Source organism: Lissotriton helveticus, chromosome 7, assembly GCF_964261635.1.
Source record: "Lissotriton helveticus chromosome 7, aLisHel1.1, whole genome shotgun sequence".
Classification (NCBI taxonomy): Eukaryota; Metazoa; Chordata; class Amphibia; order Caudata; family Salamandridae; genus Lissotriton; species Lissotriton helveticus.
The window spans coordinates 1,503,890,370-1,503,904,281 of NC_136068.1; the positions used below are offsets into that span (position 1 = coordinate 1,503,890,370).

General features: G+C 50.3%; 1 protein-coding gene across 1 annotated transcript in view; it reads left to right on the top strand.

Moving 5' to 3' along the window:
• Positions 1-10,825: 10,825 nt before the first annotated feature.
• DBP (D-box binding PAR bZIP transcription factor) overlaps positions 10,826-13,912 on the top strand; it is a 103,241-nt gene continuing 100,154 nt past the window's right edge. The window contains exon 1 of the mRNA XM_078654937.1: positions 10,826-11,294. Within this exon, the coding sequence (XP_078511063.1) occupies positions 11,129-11,294 (166 nt within the window). The 5' untranslated portion in view covers positions 10,826-11,128. The remainder of the gene's footprint in view (positions 11,295-13,912) is intronic.

The following is a 13,912-nucleotide window of genomic DNA, read 5'->3' on the forward strand; positions in this document are numbered from 1 at the left end:
CGTGGCTGGTTGATCTGAGGTGGCGCTTGGGAGCGTAGAAGTTGATTCGGTTGTTGAGGTAGCTCGGGCCTTGGTCGTGTAGGGCTTTGTGTGCGTGGGTGAGGAGACGGAAGGTGATTCTTTTGTTGACGGGGAGCCAGTGCAGGTCTCTCAGATGTCCGGAGATGTGGCTGTTTCGTGGGATGTCGAGGATGAGTCTGGCTGAGGCGTTCTGGATCCGCTGGAGTCTCTTCTGGAGCTTGGCGGTGGTTCCGGCGTAGAGGGCGTTGCCGTAGTCCAGTCGGCTGGTGACGAGGGCCTGGGTGACCGTCTTCCTGGTCTCGGTGGGGATCCACCAGAAGATCTTCCGTAGCATGCGCAGGATGTTGAAGCATGACAAGGAGACGGCGTTGACTTGTCTGGTCATGGAGAGGGAGGAGTCCAGGATGAAGCCCAGGTTGCGTGCGTGGTCTGTCGGTTTGGGTGCGGTGCCCAGGGCGGGGGGCCACCAGGAGTCGTCCCAGGCGGAGGGCGAGGAGCCCAGGATGAGGACCTCCGTCTTGTCTGAGTTCAGTTTCAGGCGGCTGGTCGTCATCCACTCGGCTACATCTCTCATCCTTTCGTGCAGGTTGGCTCTGGCGGCGGCGGGGTCATTGGTCAGGGAGAGGATCAGCTGGGTGTCGTCGGCGTAGGAGATTATGTTGAGGTTGTGTTGGCGTGCGATGGCCGCGAGGGGGCTCTTGTAGACGTTGAAGAGGGTGGGACTCAATGAGGATCCTTGAGGGACGCCGCAGATGACTTCGGTGGCCTCTGACTTGTACGGTGGTAGGCGGACTCTCTGTGTTCTTCCGTCGAGGAAGGAGGTGATCCATTCCAGTGCCTTCTCCTGGATTCCGATGTTGCCGAGGCGCTGCACTAGGGTGCGGTGGCAGACAGTGTCGAATGCCGCGGAGAGGTCCAGGAGGATGAGGGCCGCTGTTTCTCCGTTGTCCATCAGGGTTCGGATGTCGTCGGTGGCGGCGATGAGGGCGGTCTCGGTGCTGTGGTTGGCTCGGAAGCCAGACTGTGAGGGGTCGAGGGATCCATTCGTCTCGAGGAAGGCGGCCAGCTGTTTGTTGACGGTCTTTTCGATGACTTTGGCCGGGAACGGGAGGAGCGAGATGGGACGGTAATTCTTGAGTTCGGTGGGGTCCGCTGTGGGTTTCTTGAGTAGAGCGCTGAGTTCGGCGTGCTTCCAGCTCTCAGGGAAGGTGGCGGTGTCGAAGGAGGTGTTGATGATGTCCCGCAGGTGGGGTGCGATGACAACGTCGGCCTTGTTGAAGATGTGGTGAGGGCAGGGGTCGGTCGGAGATCCGGAGTGGACGGAGTTCATAGTGCGGACGGTGTCTTCGGTGCTGATCGGAGTCCAGGCGCGGAGGGTGGTGGTGGGTGGCGTTGCTGCGGTTGTGGCGTGCGTCGGTTGGATGCTGAAGCTGTTGTGTATGTCCGCGATCTTGTTGTGGAAGTAGGAGGCGAGGGAGTTGCAGAGGTCTTGCGATGGGGTGATGTCGTTGTTTCCGGCGTTGGGGTTGGAGAGCTCTTTCACGATGTTGAAGAGTTCCTTGCAGTTGTGTGCGTTGTTGTCCAGCCGGTCCTTGTATGCATTTTTCTTGGTGGCGCGGATCAGTTGGTGGTGTTTCCGGGTGGCGAGCTTGAGGGTGGTCATGTTGTCCATTGTTGGTTCCCTTCTCCATACTTTCTCGAGGGCTCGGCAGTTCTTCTTGGAGCTCTTGAGTTCGTCGGTGAACCATGGGGCTTTTCTGCTGCCGGGTCTGCTGGGCGGGGTCCTCAGAGGGGCGAGTTCGTCCGCGCAGTTGTTGATCCACTTCGTGAGGTTGTCGGCGGCCTGGCTGGGGTTCGCTGAGCCGGCAGGAGGGTGCTGGCTCAGGGAGGCGGTGAGCTGGTCGGTTGTGATCTTGTTCCAGCTTCTTCGGGCAACCTGTTGCTGGTGGTGGTGGATCGTCGTTCTTTTGAAGGTGAAGTGGACGCAGCTGTGGTCCGTCCAGTGGAGTCCTGTTGCGTGGCTGAAGGCGATGTCTTTGCTGGATGAGAAGACGGCGTCGAGTGTGTGTCCGGCGAGGTGGGTGGGGGTGGTCACCAGCTGCTTGAGTCCGAGGTTGGCGAGGTTGTCGAGCAGGGTGATGGTGTTACGGTCGCTGTTGTTCTCCAGGTGGAAGTTGAGGTCCCCCAGGAGGATGTAGTCGGCGGAGGGGAGGGCATGCGGGCTGATGAAGTCGGCGATGTCCTCGCTGAATCGTGTGCGTGGTCCCGGGGGTCAGTAGATCAGGGTGCCTCTGAGGGTGGTCTTCGGGTCGGTGTGGATCTGGAAGTGCAGGTGTTCGGCGGTGGTTAGGGTGTCGTCGGTGTTGGTCGTGATGCGGATGGTGTCCCTGTGGATGATGGCGATGCCTCCTCCCATCTGGTTGGCGGTGCGGTCCCTCCGGGTGATCTTGTAGCCCTCTGGGATGGCGATGGCGATGTCGGGCGCTGAGGAGGCGTTCATCCAGGTCTCCGTGAGGAAGGCGATGTCAGGGGCTGTGGTGTCGAGGAGGTTCCAGAGTTCGATGGCGTGTCTGTGGACGGAGCGGGTGTTGATCAGGATGCACTTGAGGTGGTTGTTGCTGGTGTTCGGCTTGGCGGGTGCTGGTGCAGGGTAGGTCCGGATGCAGGTGAACTTGCAGGCGTGGCAGCTGAAGGGTCCGTGGGTGTGCTTCGGGGTGGCTCGGTGACATCCCGGGATGCCGCCGGTGTTGAGTGCGATGAGATCGGCGGCGTTGTAGGTTCGTCGGGTCGGCTTCCGTCGGTGGGGGCCAGGGGTCCTGGCACTGGGCGCGGTCCAGGCGCGGACAGGCGCAGACGGGCTTACCTTTGGCGCGCCTTCGGCGCACAATCGGCGTGACCGCTGCGCGTTCGCACGGTCGCCATATATGGCGAAGTGCGAGGGGGGGCGGAGCAGCTGGGAGGCGGGAGCGGGGAGGGTACAGAAGGAAAAGGGGCGGGGTTAGCGGTGGTGGCGGGAAGCGGGGAGGGAAAGACGACGGGAACTACAATCAGGAAACAGAAGCAGAATTACAAAACTTATAAAAACAATTACAACAATTACAACGATGAGCAAACCAGGGGCACAGGGCAAGAAGCGGCGCCCAGGAGCCTGCAGGACAGGCGAGCACGGTCCACGCTGCTCACAGGCAGGGGGCGTGGTCCGCGGCGGCAGCCGGGCAGCGAGGCAGTCAGGCGGGGGAGGCACACGCAGCAGCTGGCGGCCGTGCGGCGCGGGGGTGTCCCAGACTAGGTCACCCCCCCCATCAGCTAGACTAGCTTGAATCCAGTGGTATGGAGAGCACGGGACCCGTGGTCGGGCAGACCCGTCCCACTCGGGGTGCGTTTGATTTGTTCCATATTCCTTCCATCATTTGAGTGTCTTTTGCTTTCTCGCCCTAAGTGCGCCGGGCATGCCCAGACCAGCCGCGCGCGCCCACTCGCGGGTCTATAATGTCTGCCAAGGACAGAGGAGGACGGGCTTCACACTACAAACCACAGACTTGCACTGTGGGGTGAGGAATATTTCACCCAAACGGAGTGCCCACCGCAGGGATGTTTGCATGATCTATGCATCCACTTTCCTTTACATTAGTCATAGCGTAATTGGACGGTTACGCCACCTGCAGGAGCACCCTTAACCCAAACAAAATTCAAAGCATCTAAAAATTATAATAAATCAACAAGTTTCTTATATTAACTTTAAGCTGTGCACCACGCCTACTATTTTTCATATTCAGTGTGGGATATTGCCAGATGTGGAAGGGAGGGTGTTCCAGGCTTTGGCTGTGAGGTAGGAGAAGAATTTTCCTTCGTTCTAGTCTTGCGGATACACGGGATGGTGGCCAGAGAGAGCTGGGGTGATCGGGGGAGTGTCTTTTGGGTGCGTGGAAGGAGAGGCGGCTGTTCAGGTATGCGGTCTAGTGTTTTAAAGGGCCTTTTATGCATGCATGAGGAGTTTGAAGGTTAATCTTCTTTCAGATGGAAGCCAGTGGTGATCGCAGAGATGTTGGGTGATGTGGCTGCGACGAGGGATGTCGAGGATCAGTCTGGCTGCTGCGTTCCGGACAGTCTGGAGTTTACGAAGACGTTTCTTGTTGATTCCGGTGTAGAGAGCATTGCCATAGTCCAGTCTGCTGCTGATGAGTGCATGTGTGACAGTTTTTCTGGTTTCGATTGGGACCCATCTGAAAGTCTTTTGAAGTATGTGGAGGGTGTTGAACCAGGTCCAGGAGATGGTGTAAATCTAGCAGTTCATTGTAAGCGTTGAGTCTAGTGTGATGCCGCGGTTTCTTACATGGTCAGGGTTGGGGAATTTCTGAGGGCCACACTTTTCTGTGTTGAGTTTCAGGCAGCTGTTCTTCATCCAGGTGGTGACGGCTTTCATCCCTTCTTGGACGTTGTATCTTCTGATGTTGGGTTTGTTGATGAGGGAGAGGATCTGCTGGGTGTTGTTTGTCTAGGAGATGAAGTTGAGCCAGTGGTTCCTGACAATGGTAGCGAGGGGGACATGTAGATGTTGAAGAGAGTGGGGCTAAGGGAGGAGCCCTGGGGCACTCCAAAGTTGGTCTCTGTCGGTTCCGAGAGATAGGGAGGGAGTCTTATCCGCTGAGTTCTGCCAGTGAGGAAGGAGTGGATCCAGTCGAGGGCCTTTCTCCGGTTGACATTGTCATGGAGTCTGATGGCTAGGGTGCGGTGGGAGGCAGTGTCAAATGCAGCAGAGGAACCCAGGAGGATGAGTCCTGTAGTTTCGACCTGGTCGAGGAGGGAACAGATGTCATCGGTGGCAGCGAGTAGGGCGGCCTAAATGCTGTGGTTGCTTTGGAATCAGGATTGGGAGATGTCCAGGACATTGTTAGCTTCGATGAAGTTTGTTAGCTGGGTGTTGACGGCCTTTTTGATGACCTTGGCTGCAAAGAGAAGCAGGGAGATTGGCCAAAAGTTCTTGAGGTCTGTTGGGTCTGGGGAGGGTTTCTCCAGGAGGGAATTGACTCCAGCGTCTTTCCAGTTGTAGAGAAGGTGGCAGTCTCGAAGGAGCAGTTGATCGTCTGACGTAGTTCGGGTACGGTGGCCAAGGTGACTCTGTGGAATATGTGGTGTGGGCAGGGGTCTGAGGGTGCTCCAGAGTGGATGCTTTCCATGGTCTTCGAGGTGTTTTCAGTCGTGACTGGGATGCATTTGAGCAGGGTTTGTTGGGTGGTGTCACATGAGGGGGGTGCTGGAGCGGTGAGGTGGTCTTGGTTGTCAAAGTTTTCATAGATCACCTTGATCTTGTGGTGAAAGAAAAAGCTGAGTCGGTTGCAGAGGTCTTGGGAGGGTGGGACGTCTGTTGTTTTGCTCCAGGGTTTGGTGAATTTCTTGATGATGGAGAAGAGTCCTTTGGTGTTGTGTACTTTAGTGAGGATTCTGTCTTGGTCAGTGGTGGGGTGCTGACGAGGGCAGAGGTGAGCTGGTCTTCGATGATTTTGTTTCAGCTTCTGTGGGGGAGGCGTTGGGCGTGCTTGTGTAAGGTGGGGTCAATTCAAAGATGTTCCAGAGGGAGTTTGGACTGTTTACGGAAGCACAGCAGGGGGTATAGGGCTTCACACTTCAGACTAAAGCTAATGCAAGCTGGCCATAAATTACTGGATGTAAGATGCTCAATATGATGAACAGCACTGAGCTGGGCCTCAATTCTCTAAAGATAGAAATGCAAGCACTCCACCTCATGGTAATGCAGCACATTTATGTACTGGACTTAATGACCACAATAGAGGGAGCTGTCTGTGCCAAGATCAGAGCCGCCTGCTGCATGATCATTGTAGGAAATGACATAGACAATGGAACACTGACGCTTGCCATCCAAGCACTGCACAGTCTGAAAAGAAACATGCATGAAGAGGGAGGTGCCCCTGAGCAGGAGTGGTTGTCGAATTGGACCTCTTGGCTCCCACAATGGATATCTGGTTTATGTAAATCACTGTTGCCAGTTATTATTATGTTGCTGTTGGTATGCGGGATTATACAATTGTGGATTACTTGCTGTAAAAACACAGTCCTCAAACTGGTAAAAATGCATGTAATTAGGAAGGTAATTGTAGTCAAAAGTGAGCATAGGCAACACTGGGTTCCAAATAAAGTAACTGCACAAATGCAAGAGTTAGATAGTGTAGTTGAAGAATGAACTATTGGGGGGAATGTTAATATGGAAATCGATGTGTTCATCAATAAAAATGTAATCTCTTCTTTATAAATAGAATCACTTGTTCTGAACTCCACATCAGCCTCGATTCACAAATATTTAGTAAAGCAGGCCCTGAAACCTAGGCCCACGATTAACGACTGATAAGTCCCAGGTGCACGGCGACAAAACAGAGGTCCTGGTCTTTGGCAAGGACCAGGACGTGTGGTCGGGTGAGTGGTGGCCCTAATTTTTAGGCGCCTGCCCCACTCCCACTAAATCTGCTAGGAATCTTGGCGTCATCTTCGACACCTCGCTCTCTATGGAGCTTCAGGTTAACAGGACTGTGGCCACCTGTTGGGGTGTCATTAGGACCCTTAAAAGAATCCTTCATTATCTTTCCCCCCAGGCACGCAAGCAGATCGTGATTGCTCTTGTTGGCTCAAGGCTCGATTATTGCAACTCACTTTATGCCGGGGCCAACAAGGGGCTTCTGCAGCGTTTACAGGTTGTGCAGAATGCCGCGGCGCGATTTGTGTTGGCCCTGTCATGGATGTCATCCACTACCATGGCAAGGAAGAGCCTTCATTGGCTCCCTATTACCTCCAGAGTGTCTTTTAAACTCCTCTGCATTACTTACAGGGCCCTCATGGCTGGCCACACCGATGCTCTTGGGTCTTTGCTCACCCGGTATGTCCCGAGCAGATGTCTACGCTCTCTAGAGCTGAACCAATTGGTAGTCCCTCGCTCTAGGAAGGCCAGATGGGGGAGTAGGGCTTTTTCCATCTTGGCACCCCAATTATGGAACACACTTCCTCTGGAGATCAAATCACAGCCCTCATTGGATCTCTTTAGGAAAGCCCTTAAAACCTGGTGTTTCATTAAGGCCTATCAGTAAGCTCCTGTCACCTGGTGATCTCAGCTAGATATTGAGTTAGGCGCCTTGACGCCCACTGGGCTAAGTTGCGCGGTTACAAATCACATTTAATAATAATAATAATGAGGATGCCTAGCTGACAGGCAAACACTCGAGCAGGAAACTCTGGGTCAATTGCACAGATAGGCGCAGCGACATTACAATGGTCAGTTGAGATTTCCCCAATAAAGCACACATGGCCAAAGGAGTTATGCACGTTCCAAAAAACACCATAACAAGTCAGATGCCAAATGAGTTAGTAACACATAGCCAATCAGGACCTAGCACACATAGTGATCACGTGCTCCGCATGCCAGACATCAGGACACGTTATCCACTGGATCCATTATGTCCATACAAGGTCGAGATCCACCTGTAGTAACCATTAGACCACTAATTTATGACTCAGAAGGCAGCAACAAACATTCCTCACAATATATAGTATGCCGGAAACTTTAATTACCTGTCATGTCTGTTCTCCCAGCCAAACTGTCTCGTTAACAAACTGTTCCTTTTTTGCTAATCTTCTGTTTTTTAAAGGATTTTATTCTCGAGCAACACATACCTAAACTATAGGCACTGTAGCAACCTCAGCTAATACATGTTCTTTGAATCCTGTGAACTGCAGGTTACACACAGGTTCCATGAACGCACTGAAGCATCTAACTGCAATTGGAAGCTGTGACCTGGTGGTTTATTTAGTTAGATCTCTAGAGCATGTTCATACATGTGTAGATCTGTTTTACTGAGATGTGGACATGTGGCCTGAAGTTTACATTTAGATGTGTAAAGCAGACAGATCCTCATCTCACTGAGGTGTCTACACAGGATTAAGCACAGTGAAGCACAGGTTATACATTGGATGCTAAAACGTGTATATTAATCTATTATGCTTTTGTACTATGATTCGCACCCATGACCTTCAGATATCCATAAATCTGCCTTGCAAAGGAAATAACCAGGTTGTCCTATTGGTAGTGCAACAGAGCTTAATGTGTGCTTGTGTTTGCTGGTGCTCGTCATGGCACTGGCAGTTCATTCTTAACACTAGCACTTATTTTTGACAGTTCACCACATGGTGGCACAGTCTATTTTAAAGAACAGCACACCAGTATAACAATTAAATATGTATTTAAAAAAATAATGCTGGCATGTGTGGGCCTTTCACACAACTTTGTGTGGCCTGGAGTAGTCCTCACTGTCACATTTGTAGAAGTGTAATGCCTGTTAAGGTGTGCTTACACTGACGTTCGGCAGGGATGGCTGATGCAGTTGTAGTGCAAAATGTTAGAGGCCCCCTGAACAATACTTTGGGCCCTGGAACTTATTATTTACAAATTAACCCTGCAACATTTCACATTCTATAGTGACAAAATATCTGATGATTGGCCTTCAAACACTGATACATATTACTAATTTTGGGACCTATTACTTGCAAGTTTCACCTCTTATTTCTGCAGCCAGAGCTCAACACACTGAGCTATTTACAAGGAATTAAACCTTTGACTGCTTTTAAACAAAGGTCAGTGCTGCAGACACTCAACTTATAGAGTTATTTTGCTGGAACTTTCCCTTCACTCAGAAATAGTCAATCAATGTATGTGTCATACTTACAAATTATACACAGATGTATACGGTGGACTCATTAAACCGAGTATCTAGGAAGAAGTAGATGACCTGGTTACACAGATATATTTGCACTATCACATTACCCCCAGCTGTCTTACTAAGCTTAAAACCAGTGATGTGCATGACACCAGTATTTACAGAGGGGGAAACAATAAATGCTCCCAGTTCAATTACAGCCCTCTGGCTTCCAGCTTCAAACCGAGAGCCAACTAAGTTTAACACATTCACCTAACAGTGGTCCTCTCCTTCACCCCATTGATACACTAGAAACTTCATAAGCGAATCATTTTTTGTTCATATGAAATGTTTTTAATTTACCCAGCATAAACATATAAGCACGCAAATGTATTTACTGTGTATTATTCATTTGCAGATTGACCATAGCTAATGTAGGCCTGCATTTTAAAATATCTAACGTTTGGTCACCATCTTGCTTCATGACACGTGTCCATTGTATTTCTAGACAAAACTGAAGTCCAGATTAATTAACATGAGGTTCCTTTGCTTTCCTTCCAACGTGAAACATTTTCTTTTGTGTGATAGCCGTAGAATGTTATTATTGATTGCAACAGTACACCTGCAGAGTACAGGCTGGTCCAGCGTATTATGTTTTGCTGCAGATAAGTGTGTGTTTGAAGAACGCTTAGTGAAGCTGTATTGTGCATGAGTCTGAGAAATTAATGAGCGCAATATTGTATCATTTTACTCCAACCGGATTGGATCGTTTTAACGGAACTATGTGTAGATGTAGCAAATGTTTGAATTGTGTAATTTAAACTAGTGCAGAGTTGATTATAGTTCAGATATGTTTTGCCCATTTTTGACACAGGTTTAGCAAAGTAGGGCACTCTGTGGGAGAACTAATTATGTGGGAGAACTGATTATTAGTTAGCTTTTGTTTTTTTAGACAATGTTATGATAGTTCGTCCTCTTATTAATATGACTTTGATTTGAACTTCATATTGACTAATACATTCATATATTGATTATTGATTGACGCTAACGATGATTTTGCCATATGTAACATTTTGCCCTTTAATAAACCTTCTTGTGGAGCTTAATGTTTAACCACTCTCTAGTTTTTCTTGAGGAGCTTAAAGTGGTTCCGCATATTTAAAATGATTGATTCGTTGACTAGCCTCCATTGCGAACTTAGATTCATCAGATAGCGCTTTATGCCCACTCCCCCGCCCCCAATTTGCACAAAGAAACCGCTAGCAGAAGTGTTTAGTACATCATTGCCCACTACTAAAAGCGCAGAAATGCCCTACTAGTACTAACACGATTCATTCTGTGCCGTAGCAATGCCAAATAACGTTACTGCACTTGAAGCCAAAGTGTGGCAGAGAAAGATCTGCTGCAGGTACTTCAACCTACCAAGCTAATCCTGCGACTGAACCCCCGACCACCCTTCCCATGCTAACAGATTGCACACACACGTCTGAGTCGGGTGCAGGCAATGCAATGTGATCGACCGAAAAGTTGCACAGAGAGCTGAATCCAGCAGGGTGTTTTACTACGTATATAAAATGCACGTATTCTCTTCTGAGCAGAGATCCCTGCCCAAAAACGTGTCTCCGAATGTGACTTTTGTGAATCAGTACACGTTGATGCGTCTAATGACAGGGCTGACACGCTGAGTCACGGTCCCTTTAAGAATGCGCGCGCGCGCGCGCACACAGACACACAAAATCTCTGCCTCTTAATCAGAACCCTGCCAGGTGACACATGCCTGTCCATGTGTACTTAACCCCCGCCCCCCACTCCCTCGGAGCCTTCCCATTGGCTCAATGTGGGTCAGGCCCCTCCTGCACGAGCGCCCATTGGTCAAATCTAGGTCAGGGCCCACCTGCCTCCTCCACCCCTATGTCACTGCCACATGACTTTCCCTGGGAAACTTGGAAAACACACACACAGCCTTCAGAATAAAAAAAATAAAAAAATAAATAAGGCGATCCGAAGCCTCTGATTGGTTGCCGGGGGCCCACTTGGTCTCACTTCATGGATGTGGCTGGATGAGGAGGAGGGGAATGAGGAAGACTCCGCCCTTTTCCAGTGCTAAAGAGGGAGGGGAAAAGCCCTACAGAAAAAGCAAAACATTTTTACAGGGAAGACTGAAGGAAATGTGCCAACTTGGGTATCCCGGGCAAGGAGATCACCGCGTCTAGAGGAAATTCGACTCGTACTGAGAACTCGCTACGCCTTTCGGAATATATTATTACAAAGTTCCAAGACTGCCTTTGGGTCCTGCGTTTTACCCTGTTTGGAACTGGTCGGTGCCTGCTCTGCGACTGGCACCCACTGGTGCCCTGGCATCCCTTCAGGAGCGGCCGAGGGACCCCGAAGGGAGCGACAGACACGACGACATGGCCAGGCCAGGCGTCCAGCTGGGCGCCAGCGAAAGGGTGCAGGGCCCGCTGCATGCCAGTCCTCCGCTGGCAGCGGTGCCCGGTGCTGGAATGGTGAACCTTAAAAGCCTGCTGCAGGGGCCCGTCAAGGGGCAGGAGCGGCGTAGCAAGGATCACAGTACATGTGAGTATCGGGGATCAAGTGGGCACTCTGCGTTTAGTATGGCATAGCGTGGCATGGTATGCTTTGGCACAGTATGGCATAACATGTACAATGTACTTACATTTATTTGACATTTATTGTATGGCACTTCATGCATAGTACAGTGACGCGATAGTATGGTAATATATGTTGTGAGCGTAGTGTGATATCATATAGCAAAATATGGCATACTATATTGTATGCAGTTGTGCCGTGGTATGCTGTGCTACCGAATGGTGACCGTGTTGGGATTGTATAGTATGGCGTTGACTATGGAATGATATAGTGTGGTGTTGTATGGTGTGCTTAAGTATGTTAAGTACCACTGTTCGGTTCCATATTGTGGTAGAATACCAAGCTATATGGCATGTCGTCATATAGTTTGCTTTGTTAAAATGATATGGTAATCAGGGATATATGTTACATTGTGTGCGTATTCACGCTAATAAGATCTGTGCATCTATGCAGGGTGTGTGGGCGGCGGCCTTACTGTAAACTCTGAAGACAGATTTGATTCCAATAAGATAGTTGGCGGGTTAATGTCACTACTGCGCAGATATGCGTGCAGGGTCTGGGTCCCGGGTAGCCAATGTATCAGATGAATCACTTTCTGCCGACATGGAGTCTGCAGGGCTGAGGCTCGAACGCCAGTCATGCCTCTGGGTTGGTTGGTGCACCTGCTGCGCTGCAACGATCAAAGTGCAACCCTTGGCCTGCTTGTTCAAATCCGTAGGGGCCCGCGGAAGTGGGGGTGGATGAATTGAGTATCAGTGAGTTACCAGTGAACCTCCAAAACACAGCTCGCCTGGCGGTCTTGTCCTCATAAATGCCCAGAATTGTGTTTTGGGCAAAATTCATTCAGCGCCAAAGGGGCATTCGTAGTGGCAAGCTGACACAGTGGGAACATATTGTCTATTTTTAAATGCATGTAGATATTGTGCATGTCTCGTAAGTGCTGTCTTGTCCCTTTCCTGCTCTTCTCTCTTCCTCCTCCTCCTCTGTGGTCTTATCTCAGCAAAGGCCGGTGCCTCGGTCTATGCCCCTGCAGGTGTGTACGTTATATGTCTGTCTAGAGTGGTGTTATGTTCATCTTAAACCGCACTTGGGCAACTCAAACCTGTCTGGGACCGTCTCTGTGGATACACCTCCCATCCCATCTCTGCCCGTCTGAACACACACACTGTCCCCTCTTTTCTACGTCACCCCCTCTACCAGTCTGCCTGTCACGTAGCACAGACAGCATAGCCATAACAGATTGTCTGCTGCTAGTACCTTTATTCTCTCTCACTCAGTCCGTCAGTGCCTCTATACTCAGACTGGCTGTCTAATTCTTCTTCTCTCCCCCTGTCAGTGCCTCTATATCTCATGCTGTATGTCTGTCGTACGTTCCATCCCTGTCTGCTTTTCCCTGTCTTTCTCTCTCTCTCTCTCATTAGGCGCGTCAGTGTCTGTCTAAGCCAGGTACCCTCCATCCCTCCCCATCCCTGTCTGCTCCTCTCTCTCTCGCCCTCTCCACGTACCCCCGTCTCTGCCGCGCACTGACCCCTGGGACGGTGAAGTTTGTCTGCAGACGGAATGCCTCCAGTTTTTTCGCCTCCTTAATACGGCCCGCCTCTCTCTGCATAACTCTTCCTGGCTTTTTTTTTAGGAAGGATAATAATCAACACATTTGGCAGCAGTGGCACTGTTTCATCACAGAGGTCCAGAGCTCATTAATATGGTGCTTAACCCCCGAGGCTCGCCTGCCAACGCAAACTGCAAACAGTGCACCCATACAGAGAAACACTCAAACTCCTATACAGGCCTTAGTCACTTTATCAAGATAAAATGCATCCAATTTCCAACTGCTGGTGATACTATGGGAACATTCCAGGTCTTGTGGGACCCGCCCTAGAAATTCCAACCACAGTCTACAGTAAAATGTTTTGGTTTTATTCTTCAATTTACGTTTCAACTTGTCTCGGTCAATGTGTCAGCCCTATCAGTGTCAATCAATGTGTGGACATTTTAATGCATTTTATTTTGATAAAGCGTTGAAGTGTTGTATAGATTTTTGAGTGCTTCTCTCTATTTTTGGAGTGTTTCTTGGAGCTCTCCTTCCCAACCTCCCCGTCTACTTGCAGCCGCACCCTCTCTCTTGCAGAAGGCCTGTCTGTTTTCTGTACTGCAATCTAAGCCAGTCTGTGTCCCGTTAACAAGCGCCCCACCTAATCCCCCCCTTAGAAGTGTCACTCTTGCTGGGGTACTGATGCAACTGTGCAATGTCTAATCATCCTGTCTGCAGGCGCCTCCTCTCAAACAGACATTAGTTGACTAGCTACCTACCTTCTTACTTTCATGTCTGCCTGCTTACCTACTGCCTGCCCCTGTCGAGCTGCTGCGTTCTTCTCTGGGATTCCCCGTCTCTCTACCATGGGTAGGCCTGCTTTTATGTATCCTTGCCTGTGTTTGTGCACTTTGTCTTCCTCCGTATGCACACTGCGTGCATGGCTTGATGTACTCTGCCTCCTCTCTTTGCACTATCCCTCTGCACCCCTCCTGCCTCTGCACACATCGGGTGCATCCCTGTGTCTTCGCTGTGCCTGCCTCCCCATTTCTTC